At 35.8% G+C, this 18,735-nt stretch overlaps 1 protein-coding gene across 10 annotated transcripts in view; it reads right to left on the reverse strand.

Annotated features, from left to right (window-relative positions):
- Positions 1-18,735, reverse strand: part of MYT1L (myelin transcription factor 1 like) — a 308,557-nt gene that overhangs the window by 110,065 nt on the left and 179,757 nt on the right. For all 10 annotated transcript variants that reach the window (XM_033009870.1, XM_033009871.2, XM_042803269.1 and 7 more), the window contains exons 3-5: positions 18,357-18,411; positions 18,141-18,174; positions 17,780-17,842 (exon numbers count right to left, since the gene is read on the reverse strand). In XM_033009870.1, coding sequence (XP_032865761.1) covers positions 17,780-17,842; positions 18,141-18,174; positions 18,357-18,411 — 152 coding nt within the window. The remainder of the gene's footprint in view (positions 1-17,779; positions 17,843-18,140; positions 18,175-18,356; positions 18,412-18,735) is intronic.

Here is an 18,735-nt window from a genome sequence, read left to right on the forward strand (position 1 = left end):
CAGACTGTCCCATGAGCTTCTGCTTCTGGTTCAATAAATCAGATTATTATAAGCAGGAAGTGCTTTTATGTGTGCAGTGTCAAAACACACCACATTTCCTTCATTTATTTGTAACAAATACAATTTTGTTGACTTTTCACATTAGGTACGTATACATACCTATATTTGAGTTCAGTGAAAACTATTAATTTACCTGAACAGGTACAAGCCTGACTGACAGCAATGAGTGAAATGTAAAACATTCTATCCCTTTTTTCCTTCTGGAGTTTCAAATATTTGTGTATTGCATTACAGAATGGTAAAGAAAAAACTATGAAGTGCCTAGAAGCATGTTGGATCTCAAAATGTAAAGGTAAAAAGATGTGATATTTTCTTCACAAAGCTTTAAAGGCAACTTGATCCTTTTGCACTTCAGAACCTTTTTAAACACATGAATATCCACAAACATACCATAGATCTACTCATGTGTATAACATTATTTAACTAAGTGAGCCCTAAATAAAAAACAGTGTCTTCAAAAAAACAGTACTGCAAAAAGGAGTTATGAGTAACAAATAACATGAGAATAGAATGATGTGCTAGAAGCAAATGATGGAGCCCAAAACACATTTTTTTTAGAAATTCAAATATTGAAGTACATATTTTTAAGCAAAATAAAGCATACTATCTTTAATGTAGTCAGTACAGTCTCAGTAACCTAAGTCAAAGTGAGGATCTTTTATTTAATTTGATCCTATACATGTCCAACGTGAAGCACCTCCCCACCCTGATTCACTAAGACTCCAAACTGGTGTAACCGAACCCTGTGATGAATAGTGACAAACTTACTGGCTAATTTTCCCTCTGGCTGGAAAGATCATTTCACCCATCACCGAAGTGTCTGCTCTTGGGACATAACAACTGAAAGGAATCTTTCAGTTTTGCTATAATTAACCCATTTAAACAGTAAGTTTATTTAAGTGGTTAAATCCAATAGCTATTCAGTGAATAAAAATGAGGCACAGTAATGTATTTCTAAGCTTGTTCAAATACACAAGAAAAATCTCAGCCCTGAAGAGCTCATTTAAAGCAAGATGTAAAATAAAAATGTAACAAATCATGAGACTAAAAACTTATGTGGCAGCACAGGTTAGCAAAGTACATGCCCTGCAGTTGTAGATTATTCAGAAGTATTTATATAAATAAATCAATAGAATATCTGATTGCCCCATGACTTACGATGTCATGGATGGGGTTCATCTCCCACCTACCTCTAGGCTTTTTAAAAACTAAGTCTATACATGTCACGTCAAGCTCCCTTCATAAGTCAATGAAGAGAAACTGGAACCTCTTGGGAGTCAATTCATCTCACCTTTCTTGGACAATTTGCCTATCTCTCCACTGACAATAAAGGAAGTAAATGGTAATTAACCTCTATTTCTACCACCTAGGAATCTGATAGAAGCGAGAGAAATCCGTGACCTTTTCTCTCCTTTTTATTTTTATTTTTGTATTGTATGTCCATCCCCAACAGAGATAGTACCTAGCAGATTTTAAAACCACACACCACAATACTTTTATAAAGAGAAACCCAATACCCTGCTTTTCCTTTCCACAGCTGCTGTATCACTTAACATGAATAATCCTCCTTCCTATAGCTTAGCTATCTTTTCAAGATGATCTGCATGATCCCATGTCAGACAAATGCTGTAGTTGCACTCTAATCTTAGGATGGCAAACACCCAACTTCACTGTGCGTTCAAGAGCCGGAAGTCACAACTGATTATGTATTGCTATTGCTGCCAGACCCTTGAATACAGGGACTGATCAAAGAAACTAGGATAGTGCAAAGAGCACAAGTTTAATGACTCATATTGATTCATTAGATGAAATGCATATAATCAAGTTTTGCTAAGTGGCTATTGATTCTGCACACTTTGATGTTGATTTAGATGTAACCCAGACACATAAAAATGGGAACATATAAAGCCAGTGGCCACTTATGCACTAACTCAAAGAACACTGACTTCTGCACTACCTCAAAATCCTGAAGTCCACGTTCATTTCAAAAATCTAGACTGGAAGAAAAACGCTGGGAAAGAAAAACCTCTATTTTTCTACATACAGACAAAAATGAGGTTGGCTATATTGAGCTAAATCAAAGCCGTATCTAAAGCTTCCAAGATGTCCAGATTCGTGTGTATCCCATGTTTTCAGCCTCAGTGGTAATGACAACTCTGTTTACAGGTAGAGGGCAGGGCAGATTCTAATTTATTTACTTTTCATGATAACATATCATAAAATGAAAAAAGTTTATAATCAATCCTTCACCAATTTCAAAGGGTGAAAATACACTACAAGAGAACATCTACCAGTTACAAAACAACTTTACATAGTCACAGTGTTTGAGCTTTGAACATGATATGAAATCTCTCTATTCCATTATTTTAAAAATAATTGTGTTTAAGGAATTCAGAATGTTAAATTCAAGCATTCAAAAATTAAGGGAAATAAACTGCTGGAAATCAAAGGTGATTCATGTAGTTATACCGTCAATCATTTAACAACACGGCCAGATACGTATTCGTAGAATCAACACCCTCAGACACAGACTTGATAGCTCATATTTAACAACAACACAGCGGGTCAAACTATCATTCTAGCATGTACTTAAGTACTGAATAATAGAGTACACTGTCATTTTATTGTATCTCTAATGTAGGGCTACTATCAGCTACTGATTCCTATCACAAATACTCTTCCCATCATCTTTACATAGATACACAATAGCATTGGATCCCAACTTAATTTTAGCTAAAAAAGATATAAGGCACAGAATTAAGAAATACAATACACCAATTTTCCTGTAACTATAGCAGTAGAGTACCTTACTTGATCCAAAAAGTTAATGGCTACAAAATATAACCAATAGAAAGGAATAATACTGTGGAGCAGCCTTCTAACACAACATTGTCATCAGTAAACATGTGAAATTACAGAAAAAAAATACAAAACCAAAGCGATACAATCTGTAACCATTTCATTGCTTATGTACTGGATTGTCACCTCCAGCATAAACTACAGGATACCATTCTTTGTCTTGCATGGTTGGTTAGGAGTCATTCAAGTATGAAATATTCTAAACTCTGGTTGTTAGAGGATTGAATTGTTTAAATCTTCTTCTTCTGAAAAGAAGCAAAAAGATTGTGTCTTTCCGTAACACAGAGAAAACATGATTACTCTAAAACAGAGTAGAAATGACAGCATTCTCTGTACTTTATTGAAGTATGGAGCTTCAGCTAGAATTGGTCTCTTGATAAAAATGTTAACCATTATTAATATGCAATTAGCAAACATTATTATGAAGGAACTGAAAGTTTATCCTCGATATTCATTTTAAGGGTGATTTCTTTCTTAATGGGCTCTGAACCAAAAAGGTTACAGTAAAAATCTGTTTAACATAAAAAGGATTTCTGAAATACCTTTATTGTTATACCACCTTGAGCCTAATTTCTAGGACAAAATTTTGATAGTAGCTGTTGTGCCTGCCAGTTTACTACTGCGTACAAAGTTACAAGCACAAACTTATAACCAAGACTTTATGTTCTTTGTTCTAGATGGACACAGCTATATTACTGTTATGTAATTTTCAGTCATTAGAGTCCATATTAGCCGTTCCTATCAAAGATGCATTAGAGCAATCTGAGGTTCTAGACTCACACAATTCTCCTGCCCTAACTTTTGCTCAGTGTGGCAGTAATAGGGCGTATGCTTCAAGAGACACAAATATAATGATATACGTTTTCCCACCACATTCAAGTCTAAGGCAGGTATTGTGGATCATTATTCTTTCCTCTGAGAAAATTCTGTTGCACAACCTCTGCCCCCTGACATGACTTACACACTGAAAGGTATATACTTGCTTGTGCTAATAATCTACTGAACTACTCTCCTTCTCTAGAACACAGAAGTTGCTTTGTTGTAATATTTGGGGGTCTTGCAGGTGGTATTGCCACTAAGATGCAAGCTCACCTATTGTAAAGAAATTGGTTCAAGCTGCTGGCAGACTCAAAGGACAAAACTGTATCTCTTATGTTGAGGTCATTTTTTTCACCTTTTTATTTTTTTTTTCATGATTAGAAGAATTAGAAATACTCTGGTCTATAAATGAAAGTTTACCTACTGGCCTAGTCACATGATTCTAAAAGCCAAATGTCTAGATATGGGATTAAATGGTTTTGCCTTAATCTGGCCTTTTTTGATATATATGATGAAAGGAAGGACATCTGATCAGGGAAAAAAAAAAAAAAATCTAACTGAATTCCATCACATTCTCATCCAGAATAGTGAGGCTTCAACTTGACTCATATCACGATTTAAAAAAAAAATACTACAGCATATAATGTTACTTTTTATAGCTGACAGTGAGTTCCATTAGACTGTAGAAGAGTCTCTGAAGGAAAACGAAAATAGCCTCCCAAGGGAGTGGAAGCCCCACACAGCATGATTTAAATGTGGCAGCTGGGTTGTGGGTGGAAATGGCGGTTTCCATTGAAAATCTGCTGCCAATATACCTCCTATGGCTAGATTTCACAGGGGAATGTGGCAGTTATCCCTCTCTGAAGTTCAGCTGCTCAGTTTTAAAGATGCACAGACAGGAAAGGTAGCAAGGGTCAATGGCTGAATAGCAAAAGGTCCAGAATTATGTACAAGGACCAAAGAGTAAATCTGGGAAATGGCTGGAAGTAGAAATGTGTAACAGAAAGATGGCAAGAAGATGAACAGATTCTTCAGTTTCAAAAGATGAAAGACAACTTTTTAGAAAGTGTATGCCACTTCAAGGACTACTTTTAATTTTTTAATAGCTTGAGGCAGTTGATACTTAACACTTATGTCTCACTGAAAGTTGGTTAGCAATGTGTTAGTCACTTTTGAAAATGGTCTCTATATATTTGGGGCACAGATCTATAATGGGACTAGTTGTGGCAACATGAAATGTCATCACACTTAACTTTAAAGCACTTAAGTTTAGATGACTAAGTTCTTTAGTGAACAAATTCCTCAATGGTAATATATAGCTGTATTACCCTGGGAGTCACTATAGCAAGCATGTTGACTGTGGTATATCTATGGCAAGAAATACGAAGTTCCATGAAAAGAATGTTTCCAAAATCACTTCTCTCTTTCTTGTTGACATCTGCATCTACTTGCAACTCTGAATTAGGTCTCATCTTGAAAATATGACTCATAATCCAAAAAGACACTTTCTGATGCAGGTAAAAAATCATGCCTGTAGTACGGATGGCTAGTTTTATTCCTCTCTTTAGCTATGGCCAGTGTGGTACTGTTCTCTGCCTTACTTTTAAAAACTCAAGTTGAAATGATTGTCAAAAAACATGTAAAACCCTTTCTTTTATTTTCTTTCTCTTTTGGAACCCAATCAACCTGTTATGGTTCCAAATCCATATATCCTCTATAGGAGTTCTTTAACCATCAAACTAGCTTTCTTCTCTTTCCCTGTTCTCTGTAAAAACATCATGCTCCTTTCTGTCCACAGAGTGGGACAGAAGGCAGCCTCAGCCTAGTCAGTCTTTGCCTGTCATCCTTTTGGTACGGCTCTGGATTGGGAATGAATATTATGCCTGAGGCCACTTGGGCAGATGGAGAAACCGAAGCTGTATGATGCTTCCTGAGGTAGCATTCTCACTGCTGGTCCAGGATGCACCACTATCATGAAATTTTTCAGTGAAAGGGGATGTGACTGCTATGCTGTCTATAGAAATCAGTGCTGTCCCTGCATGTTAGAGTGAGCAGAGAATGACTGCTGTGACTACTGGATCAGAGGATGCTGGTATAAGTACCTGTGGCCTGCAAATCTCAGATGTTCTGGCATGTAGAAAGCACTGAGCAGCACAGTTTAGCTAAGCTGGCAGCAGCTCTGGGCGGACACAAATAGGTTTTCTATTACAAGTTTTATTAACCACAGACTTGGGATTTTTGTGGATTCTTCTCTTCAATTTCAGTACCCACGGTCTACTTAAGCCACGCTCTAAGTTTGTGTTTATATTCTGGTTTATATGCTGAAATGTTTTTTGTGAAAATAACAGCTGTTGGAAGTTAATGGTGGAAAACTTTTACCTCATCTCTAATTAACAGATAAATATACTGAGGTTGCACCAGGTATTAGAGAACATTTTAGTGTCCAAAATACCTACACGGTTTTGAAGGTAGGGGTGATAAGCTGTATAGGCATTAAGTCACTTCAAATTATCTGATATCATGAAAAGATATATTATAATGTAGTCAATAGGTAAATCTTTCCTGACTCTTCACCAGATTATTGTAAATTCTCTTATGGCTTAAAAAACAGGGAGTTTAGTATCATCCCTGTTTTTCAGACCAGCCAATAAATTTTCATATTCCTAGGGAGATTTTTGTTGTTGTTGTTGTTGTTGTTTGGTTGGTTTGTTTTGTTTTTTTTACAGATATATAAAGCAACATAATTACAAACTGTCCTGGTGTAAGAGGAATGAAATTTTATTTCTGCTTACACAAGAGATCAGTTTAATCCATAGTATGCCTAAAAAGTAAAAAAAAAAAAAAAATAACAATTGATACTAGCAAATCTAAATTAACCATGACAGTTCTGTGGTGGTTCTACCCGAGCTATCCACTAGACTGTGATTTCTAAATCTGACTGACTGCTATAATTTTCAATGAACAATCAAAATTATAGTAGATAGAAAAAGCTAAATGTTTTCTCTGCGTTATAGTTTTGCTTAAGTGCTGACATTTTAAATAAGTGGTTCCACTTTTAGTCAATGCCATTTTAACCGTTCAGTCCTTCCTCCTACGTCCTTTAATAACATAACTGGAAGCAGCAAGCTTGACTGCTAAGATGAAGTTAACACAGTAGTCAGAATTTGTTTGCATTCCTTCTAAAATGATATTTGTTCTATAACTCTGACTCAGTTTCTGAGTCCGTCTTTCTCTGTGATCTCTTTAGGTCTCACAAACTAAGCAAAGCCAGGCCACGTCAGTTCTGAGTATGTCAGTATTGCCAAGGAACACCTAGGTGCTGCAGAGACAGTACTATGACTCAGAGAGTAGTACACTTTCCTTGCCAGTAGCACTAAAACAAATTCACAATTGTACAGGGGACAGAATACTGTAAAGCTGGTAATACCTTATGTCACATGGAATTAAAAAGAGCTAAGTGTCGGTGTTTTAAGAACTAGAAATGTTAATTCCAAAGCCCAGCTCAAAATAAAGTCATGCAATTACATTCTGTCAGAATTATTTCTACATTTTCGGACAGATAGATAAACAATCTTTTACTTTTTTTCACTTTCTATCTCAAACCCCTATGCACTATAAATGTGTGCTGGTAAAATGTTGCTATGACCAGTCTTGTGAGTCCATGTGCTATTGTGAGTGTGTTACAACATCGTAAGCAATATGACCTTTGGTGTCATTTGAAATCAAATACTTAACATGACAAAATGCATTGTGTTAACATTCGTGAAATGTTTTAAAATTAACAGCTGAAAAAGCTTTATGAGCATAAAATACAGTTACTGTAGTAAACTGGCTGCAGAGCAGCTATCCATCTAGTTGGGACTTTGCATCTTCTACTTCCTTTCACAAAGCAGCTGTTATCTGGAGAAATCTCTGAGAAGTTCCAAAACCAGTTTTTTTGTTTGGTGGCTAGTAATATCAAACATCTGTAAGACTCATGTCAGAGAATATTCATTATATATGTCATGATATATGACATATCCTCTTTGAGATGGCTGTTTGCTTGACCCCTTCTCCTGAACTGGTCCTTATGGTTACTAAGAATCAACAAACTGTTAAACCTCACTGAGCATCCCAGAATAAACAATGCCCAAGCAAGATCTACATTAAACAGTGTATATGTAATTCTAGAGTATTATTCTTATTGTCCCTGCAACTACTCAATAACAAGAAATCATTTGCTAATCTTTGTATAAATGAACTTTTGATACAAGAAGGATGGTCTAAAGCAAAAGGCACTGGAGTAGAATTCAGAGGCATGACTCAACTTCTGGCTGTGACGCAAATTCCTTGTGTGGTAGCAGAGAGTCACGAACTGCTAGTTTACCAAGGGAGCAAATGCATTACAGCTCTCAGTTTCTATGCATAGCTGCACAGTGAAATTCTAACATCCAAGTGAGGTATGTCTGCTCCTCTTCTAATACCTAGGGACATGTAGGCACTTAACACACAGCAGAATTTAGATACTGTAATCCAGACTGGAGGAAGATACTTTCTGTAGTGGGGGATATCTGCTCCTGCAGTTAATCACCTTAAGCCTTCTTTTTTCTTATAGAAACAGAGATTAACTCAGCCTTTTGACTAAGAGATGGTCAGAGGAGAAATCACGATCCCAGCCTTAGCCATTATCTAATCTAGAACATAAGAAACATGTGAGAAAGTTGTGTTTAATACCCTCTTTTGCCAGTAAATGAAGCTTCATTTTACACCTCTCAGAAGACTACTTGCTCATCAGCTTTTATAGTAATTTGGGTTGAGAGTGCCCACTTCTCTAATACTTCATGCAAAAGAAAACATTTACATGTTCTTTGCTATCAGTGAACGATTCATTCCATTCCTTTCTAAAATGAGTGCCTGTCTTCTATAAGAAGTGCCAGTGCTGGGACTGGAAGTAGGGTCCTTCTCTCTCCGAGTGACTGCTCAAAGTTAAAAAACTATATCTTTCCCTCTTCCTTTTGGATATATTACTGTCTATAAAATAATAACAGATCAAGAAAAGAGAATATAAGCATCTTGACATATTAACTTTTTTATAGTCAATGCAAGTTCCCAGAAGATTGGAGAAACATGTACTAACTCATATTGACAAAGAATAAAATAGTAGATGAGTGCCATGTTTGCATAGATCACAAATTGGAGGATTTTAAAAACACTTGCTACACTGAAACAAACAGATAAGAGATTAGAGATATACTAAGTATGCTATGTACTTAGTATAACATAGGTATCAGAGTGCCCAAATAAATGTTTCCTGGCAGAACACTAGAAATTTGGACAAGTTTAATGTTAAAAGTAGAGTTCTACATTGACTTCTGAGTTAGACACAAAATGAGGGAGGGACAGTGCGGGTTCACCCTTTGGACTGGGTGACTTAAAGTAGAAGTCAAATGCATGCTAGTTTTTAGCTCTAGCCTTTATTCTGAACACCTATTTGCCGTTTGCAAAGTATAGGTAAGATTTTCTCCTGAAGACATTATGAGGGTGAAAAGCAGTAGCAGGTACAGATCATTGGTGAAATTCTTTCACGAGTATCAATTGGACAGGAAGCATTCATCCACTACTTGTTCGTTCAATTTAGCGGCCTACTCATTATTTTAAATAAAAAAAATTGATGGCAGAGAAATCTGTCCCAGCCCCAGGGAACTGAACTTAAAAAACCTGTTTTAAATGGCTAGTATTGGCATTTAAAGCCAATCATATCCTGCCTTGTCTCATTTGGCTTTATAGTATTACAAATTTCATCATCAATCGCAGATTTAAGGCACAGGCCTAATTTCAATCACAGGAAGATTTCCTCTTAGGCACTGTACTCCTTCTCCACTGTTCCATGCATACCTACAGTGTAGCGCTGCTAGTTCTTGCAAATAAAAAAAGGACATTGGGTTCTGTGATCCCTTTCCATGTAATCAGTAAGCTTCAAGATTTTCTTGGGAAGGTGATTTTTGTGAGTAGCCAGGAAACTAACTTGGTAGGTCCACTCATCAGGTTGAGGTTATCTCATTGCTTACAGTGTCCTAAGCTATACAGTGCTGAAGATGGCCTCAGGAGCTATCTATCCCCTGGGCATTCAATTCTGTGACATGGATGTATTTATTTAGATTTATTATTGTCATCAAAGATGGCTCAGGAGTACCTCTCCTTTCTCTGTCCTGAGTTGACACCACTAGAAGCAGCACTTCATATCAACCATTAATAAGAGGTGATGTCTTTGAAACGGCTGTCTCAATTTACTGAAAAACTATAATATAAGTCTTTAAAGACACATCATAGTGTATTTTTAGGGGGAAAAAAAACACCACCCTATTCCTTTTTTCTATTTTTTCCGACAACCTTGTTTTTGTTTTCTCACCTCTTTACTTTTTTGTGCCTCATTTCTCTCCTATTTCTACATATACACCTATGTGGATTTTTCTGCTAACATGGCTTAGTGACTTAGAACATGCAGTAGGTAGATGGACCTTACAGAAATGTTGCAGAAATAATTAATAAATTATGAAATAGTGAAACTAGAGTTGACTCTAAATGAAAAATTGTCTTATCATTATAAATCAGTTAATTCTGCATTATCCTCCAGAAGAATGTTTTGATCCAAAAATCACTGAAATGTAAGGTTAGACTTCCTCTAACATTAATGTTTTTTTAACAAATCTTTATTTAAGGACAAGATAAATATCAGAGACAGAGTTTTGGGCCCTGTGTTTGTAATAACCCCCCATATATACCTCTGTCTTTACATCTTAAGATGCCTCAAATTCTCTTTCTGTTTACAAGTGGGGAAACAGAGGCATAGGGAGATGAAATGTCTTGCCCATCATGTGCAAATCAAGTCTGTAGATCCTCTTTTTCATTATGAAAAGCACAAATTATTCAATCTCAAATGATTTATTTCTCTCCTAAGAGAACACAATGTTCTCAGCAAAGCTACCAGGCCAACCAAATAAATTTCCCATAGGCAAAGGAAAAATGTGTATAGCTACTTCCAGTATCTTGTTGGGGAAATTATCTCCCCAGTATTTCTGGATGCTCTGTTCTTTTTTTTTTTTTTTTTTTCTTTCTTTTTTTTTTTTTCTTTTTTTTCAAAAAAAAAAAAAGAAGTTCTTTCCCATACTTTTTGCATGGTCTTCATTTATTTTGTGGCTGATGGCAACATCTCCCGACAGATCCTTCCACAGAAAACACTGTGGCTATAAGTGGACTGCTGCATGAGAAATATGCCCAGCACCTGCCATTTGAAAGAAAATGTGCATATCACTTCAGCAACATATAAGCCTGGGGACCCACTGCAGAAAGCACATCTCAAATCTGCTGTTTGCTGTTTCTGCACGGTTGGGTCAGCACTCTCCATGCTCCTGCCTCTGATTTTGTTCCCCTCCTGCCCCTTTATTAGGCATTATACCCATGCTTTATTAGGCTAGTACTCCTGGCACATGCACATCTTGCAACTTGCTGCCACTGGAATTGCTATTCTCAATCCAGGTGGTGACAGGAGGAATTGAACTGTGGTTCCTTTGTGTAGCCACCTCTAGACAAGGGCCACTAGCATGCAGAGCCACACGCCAGTTGCTGGCATGTATTTGGTTGAAGTTTCAGATCCAACTTTGCACCTTTCTAAACATTAATCAACAATCAGACAAAGGATATATTGCTGAACCCAGACAGCAGCCAATACAGACCTCTAATACATTATGGATTCTCTGTCAGCACATTTATTTATTGTTTGCACTGTTCTGTTTGAAAATCCCTACGCTCTTTCACTTATTTTATTTATTTATTTTTTTATGTACTTGTTTCTCTTTAGTTGCATTTAACAAAGCAGTGAAGCTTCATTTATTAACATTATTTACAAACCCTGAATGGTGGATTATATATACATTTATAATATTATTACTGTTTTTTTGCCACAATTTACCAAAATCTTTAGCAAGTATACCATTAAATGAAATATAGAATTAAATTGCACAGGCAGTGTCAGAGTACATTTTTTCCTCAGGTACATGCCCAGTGAATCATTTTATCATTATTTAACACTATAATAAAGGTTGACTATCAGCTTAGACAGAAATTAGTATACATTTGTCTATACTTCTAGCATTCAGTGGGATTTTTCACAGTACCATAAAAGCAAGAAACAATAAGGACCTCACTGTTCTGTGGTTAGGCTTTAACACAAATGCATCAATGGACCTCAGGTTCTGCACAGCATGCAACCATGCTCTGCTATCAAAGTAATGTTAAAATATGTATGTCCTGGCTTCTGATTTATAATGTCGTTGACAAATAGTAAAAAGGACAGGCATGCCATAAAGTTTATGGATGGAGTGATGGCATGCACAATGATGTCTCATAAAGAATAAAGGGGGAAAAGTTATTTATTCTTGTGGATTCAAGAACTAAAATACAGATAGACTGGCTGCGTGCACAGAATTTTTCATAAATATCCCACAGTGCACCCTGTTGTACAGCAGCCATACATTAATTAGAGCATTCAGCAGACACTGCAATGTGTTACACTCACCCAAGTGAATCTTCATTTTTCACATGCAGGGCCTTACTAATTAAAATCAGCTTTGCAATTAAATGTGGAAAATTGTGTTAAACTTTCAAGCGTGGTTTAGAAAAAATGTATTTATTTTTAGGGTATTTTATTTTGATGCAAATGAATTCTCCATCAAAGTGAGACCAGTAAAAGGGAGGTATGAGGATTTCTCTTTTTTCTATTATAGATGCTCCTCTCAGTTGCAAGTTGCAATGCTCCACTATCTCTCTGCCAGTACCTGGCCCTGTTCCAATGCTTTTAGTGAGTGCTATCTGTCAAGGCATGAATAATACAGCCCCTAGGCTGTCGGCAGAATCCAAATGAGGCATACATCAGGAAGCAAGCACTCGACTTTAGCTCCAGAACATGCTCCTGTGAAGACAGGCAATTATTCACCCACGGCTGCAGCCATGGCAATCAAACTGGTGGGTGAAAAGGTATATGAAATGAAAAAATTTGAATAAGAAATATGGCACAACAAGCCACAGAAATTCAATAATTTTCTAATAAGAGACAGACATTTGAGTCTTTTAATTTCGAAGTTTGGGAGCCTGCATTATTTCACTCACTGTGTTCTAAAATATAGACAACTAAACTACAGTATATAATGCCAAGGCAATACAAGGGTATGTGGGGCTTTTCCTAATGAAAACTGCAATGCTGAACTCTAAGGTATTTATAAATTCAAACAAAACTGTTGTATGAAGTGACACATCTCATGCTTAAAAATTAAAACATGGTCAAAATAATTCTATCTGTATAATGTAATAGAAAGAGACAGCCTAGTAAAGTAACAATGAACTGGTGATATCAACAAATTTGGCGGAAAATTAAAATGCAATATATTTTATAAAGTTAGGGACAATTCATATATTATAGATCCAAACATTATTTTATGATCCCTCTTCATTTTTGAGACTCGCTTCTTTTTGTAAGACATTGTATCAGTGATTAATGAAAAAAAACCCCTTTACAAATGCAATATGAACTGAAGAAAAGGCATGCAAAATTCCTTGGTAGATGAAATGTTCAGTTGGCTTATTTAATCTGAATTCTTATTTTCAGCAATTAAATTGAAACTCATGATATAGCGAGAGCTCTATCAGTATTTCCACTTCAAATCTGAAGGGTTTATCATTTGGCCTTAGCAATTCATCCTTCACTGAAATTTGATGCATATTGTTTCAGACTAGGACTGTGTTCTGCTTTAATTTCTATATAATGGTTTTATGTGCTTTCAAATATGCACTGATATACGAACTAAAAGAATCCTAAATTAATATACATAGTGCCACTCTACCAGCTTAAAATTCTTTTCAGGGCTCTTATTTGTTAGAATGTGTTTCATTCTGAAGCATGTGGTATTTGGCAAGTGATTATTTCATTACAGAATCTAACTGCTTTTGTTACTTGAGAAAAAAATTAAACTATGATGTTAAGAAGCTTTTAAAAAAGGCCATAGTATGTAATCAGTATTTTTTTAATGGAACCTAGTTGGAATTTTTATGATGTGTCTACATACCTATTTACTTGGCAAACCGTAGGCATCTATTTGGCATATGATGTGCTTTAAAAAAAATGCTAAATGCATGGCAACACAGTAGGGTGTAATATTTCTAAAACTATTATTCACATCTGTAAACAACATAGGCCAGTTTGTGTTCAGTTACTCTAGAGTAGCTATGGGATTTGAACCTGCAAAACAGACCAGAAACTGGACTTGCTTTTACATTTATATTTATATACATAGAATGTGAATCCTGTTGTCTTTAAAGTCGATTAATTAAACTGGCAAGGTTCCCACTAATTGTAATGAAAGAACACTTGAATCTATGTTTCTCTTCAGATGCTTAGACGACAGACGTCCGGGAAACACAGTTCTGGGAACACTCTCCTGGTGTCGTTCGAGGAACTGCTATATACCCAGATGGATTGTTCACAGCTAAAAGTATTTAAGGATCTGGACCAAGCTTATTGTTCAAAATTAATTCACAGCTCTGGCCATATAAGAGTACTGTTCATTATTCTGCTGCTATGCACAATGGACATGAAAAGATACCAAGTGAATAAAACAAACAGTATCAGGAACATGGCCCAGGGAGAAGCTCATTTTCAGTCCTAAGATTTGAATTCTTTTCGTGTCTCTACCATAGTCCGCACATGTCTATGGCTTATTTTTCTTTTCTGTTTTCTTTTGTTTTCAGATCTTTCACAACCTTTGTTTTTCTTTTTATTTTTTTTAGGACCTGATACTGCAAAGATACATGCATTTCCTTAACTGCATGATCTGTGAGTAGCTCAGTTGGCCACAAGTGCCTAGAAACATAAACAAAAGGTACTTAAGTCCTATCTGTGTAAACTTTAACATCTAGACACTGCCTCATGCTGTACATCATAGACGGTACTAGAGGGTCCCTGATAGCTTCACATATGCAGGTATTACTAAAATATGAAAAAAAAAAAAAAAAAGAAAAAAAAGAAAAAAAAGAGATGAGTCTGATCTGAAGAAGGTAGGCACACCACCTAACTTTGGGCACTTACCCTCAGTGCCCAAACTGGGATTCTAATCTTTCTGAACTTTCTATGCGGCCACTGAGAGAGGTGTGTTCACTGAGTTAATTTTAGAGCTCCTAGCATCTTGCCCTGAAGTGCCCTTCAGAGAAGCCTGTCTATCTTAGCTGTCTATTAGCATGCTCAACTAATAAACTAAAATTAAGCACCGAACTTAAGAACTAATAGCAAAGTACCAAGTAAGCCACACAAGGTTTCACTTCAAACTAAGATTTGACACAAAGAAAAAAAGATGGAAATGAATCAACAAACTGTTACCACTGTTACTCTAACTAGTACTAGTCTTGTGTTTTCATACATCTCAAAGGAAATATCAATAACATATAGGGCCTGCTTGCTTCCCCAACTAACTCTAACATTGCAGCTCTTCTATAATTAAGAATAAAATTTGGGTACAAAACATATGATAAAACTCTCCTTTAACTTCTACCTAATATTTTATCAGCAGAACAACATTTCAACCCCTGAATCAGTCTGAAAATTTGAAAAGACCTGTTTATTTCAGTTCAAGTCTAATACAGTAGCTGAACATGGATTTCACTGTCATGTTGGTATTACAAGGATTAAATTACAATGAAAAAACTCCTGAAATTCCAGACACTTCAAGCTGTTATAGAAGAAATAGAATTCTGGAGAGCTCTGACTACATCTAGTGGAAGCAAATACATTTCATTCCTAATGATGAGCTGGTCTGGTATCGTGAATGGAAAGGTCTTAACCTCATTAAAATGCTCTGTAGGTCTAAAAGGAATTGAATTTGGCATCAGTTGAGATATGCAATTCCCTGAACACATCAAATTTTTAAGACAGCCTGATTTCCTTGGAAGAAATGTTTAAGGGTCTTTCCCCCCCAAATAGCAAAATAGAAAAAAAGAAAAAGATAAATTCCTTCAGATTCTTTCAAAAACTTAAATTTACTAGGTGTTGGCTGGACTAGATTAAAAAAATTACTGCTCTTTTAGAAAATAGATATGTATTGTGTTTTTACATTAAATAAGACATATATTGGTTAAATATATTTTGATTAGTGGATTGGCAATCAGGGTGACAAGAAAACATAAAAAACCCACAAATTCTTTAGCCAGTAGAAAAAAAATGAATTTTTGATGCATTTCCAATTTTTATTCTTTGCGCATCTGCCCAAAATTTCATTTAATTAACAGCTCTGAGATTCAGTCTGTTCGTGTACTGACATACCAGAATCATGTCAAGAAAGCAAAATATGGAATTAATGTCTCAAAACTGCATGCAATCTTCCCAAACTCCACATCTATTCCTTCCCCCTTCCCCAAAACGGTGATTTTACACAAACACAGACACACAGATCAAAGTTAGAGCAATTCAGAAGAAAAGTCAGATTTTTTTTTAAGTTTCTTTCTGTGTGTTTCAAGACTTTTGCTTTTGAAATCTTCAGGCAAATCCCATGAAGTGTAAATAAATGTATGTAGTTACAATCTTGTAACTAGAAAAGACATTATAATCATGTCATTTAACTGTTGACTGCTCATGAAATTTCTGAGGGAAGAGAAGGATTTGGTGCCTGCCATTCATTAATTACTGATGAGGCTTGTATTTACATTAAGAAAATGGACAAAAGAAAAGCATGGTTCTAAATGAGAAGTTACTTTCCCTAAATCAGTGTTTCAATCTAACCAAATCCTTCAGATAACCACAAAAATGTTATTATTTTTATGAATGAAAAAAGATTAGGAAAATAAATTTGAATATTATTATTTTATGTCTTTATATACTTTAAATGTAACTCAAAAGAAGTTTAGTATCAGGCATATCACTTCTCTTGCTCTAATTTTGAAAGTATTTTCTGCACTTTTCCTTAAGCTTCACTCACTGATAAGAAAAAACACTCATGAGTGAACTGAGTGGCACTGAGTGGACTGACATGTCACTGTTTGGTATCTTTTCCTGTTTCAAATAAATGCCTTAACCGCAAATGTATAATTTCAATTTAATTAATAAAACCTATATGCTCTCATTACAAAGCAGTTACCAGATTCGGTGTAAAATATGTGTTCTTATAAATACTACAAGTGCTTTAAAACCTGAAGTAGTCAAGGATCAAAAAAATCTTAACAGTTTCAGAGAATTTAATACTTGTTTGAAGAACACCTTCCTCTATTCAGAATAGAGATGGCCAAAACATCAGCCATTTTATCTCTTATAGCAGGCTGCTGTATAAAATATGTCAAATTAAATGCACAACATATGAGAAAAATTCATGTATTCCAGGGCTGCTAAATTTTCAAAATATTGCACAAGAAATTCATGGACGAATGATTCAGGAAAGGAATGCTGTTTATACAGATGTACAACACTATTAAGCACTGACATTGCAGACACAAAGATGTAAAAATTGAGCTCTAAATAAATCTGAAGCACATGTAGCATGTGTAACATATGCAACCTTGATATATTATTAACAATAACCAGCTAAAAATATATAACTATAATGTAACATTTGAACCCTGAAGTCTTATTATCACTGATATGTCTTAGGCTTTGACCTTTGAATCTAACCTGATTATCGAACTTAAAATGTTCAGAAGCTCATTTTCATTCAGCTATAAAATACATTAAATAACAGAAGTCACACTGACACCAACATGTCAGTAGGGCCAAATTTTAATTTGCAACACATGAGGAAGAGAACTGTATGCAAAAATTGAGAGAAGATTGACAATGAGAATGAGTTTCCTCAGCAAAAATGTGAGTCAGATTTTGTGTGACGTTCAGAAAAAAAAAAAAAAAAAAAAGAATATGAATGGCTTCTAGAATGTCTAACTGTTAATTTTTATCATTGTTTGGTTTATCAAGGTCACGCCAGCTAACTTGTTTACCAAATCTCTTCACTAAATTATGAAAAATTACAGATATTACCTTCTGTGCCTTGCATATTTGCCACTAACATGACCACTGCCATCACAGCCAGGAGTGGGACAGCTGCAAAAGAGAGAGAATTAATTACATAGGTGCTGGTGTGCTGCAGAAAGATTACACTAAAAGCAGGCAGTAGGTATTACAGAGATGGAGGGCAACAAAGACAGAAAGAGAAATCAAATAACAGAAGGGAAAAAAAAGAGGGGATGCTTTTTATTAGCAAGTCTCAAGGGAATTAATTTCATCAGTGCAGCAGGGCATGAGCAAACCACCAATGAACTTGAAAGTGCATTATACCCATTAAAAGGCATGAATTTTCTAAATTGCTAATGGGGATACATTTTACACTCAGAGCACTAACCTGAACAGCTCTTGTATGGCTGGTTCCACGGGAACTGCAGAGAGATGGAAAATATATAAAAATTTATCATCTATTACAAGTACCCCTCTTCTATAGAAAATTACCAGAAAGGTTGTGTAAAAGCAAGGGTCAGAATGAATCGTGCAAAGAGATTCTGGAGGATGAAGGTCACCCTGAGCAGGGGCCTTGAGTGATTTACTGAAGCAAGAGACGTACCTCGAACACCTTTGGAGCGTGTGCGATGGCGCTTCTCGTCTGCATCCACCTCCATCTGGGAATAGATTAGCAGGCAGTCAATGTTCTTATCCTGCATGCACAGACTATGAATGCACAGACTGATACAGTCTCTCACACAATTTATTGACACTATTTTAATTCCATTTTATCCTGTAAGGAAAAGTCCACCTTACAGGGGATTTTTAGGATCTTTATGTTTATTTTAAAACACAAAATGCGGTAATTTCTGCTTTAATCGGTCTGTTTGCATGCCCCACTTTCATGGCAAACTGTGTGCAACTAAGTGCTGATTCCTCTTTTCAAAGGGGTATTTCTGACAAAAAAATCATTACTCCCATATATTTTGAAACAAGGATTC

This window comes from Tyto alba, unplaced genomic scaffold (genome assembly GCF_018691265.1).
Source record: "Tyto alba isolate M040663 unplaced genomic scaffold, T.alba_DEE_v4.0 Super-Scaffold_40, whole genome shotgun sequence".
Lineage (NCBI taxonomy): Eukaryota > Metazoa > Chordata > Aves > Strigiformes > Tytonidae > Tyto > Tyto alba.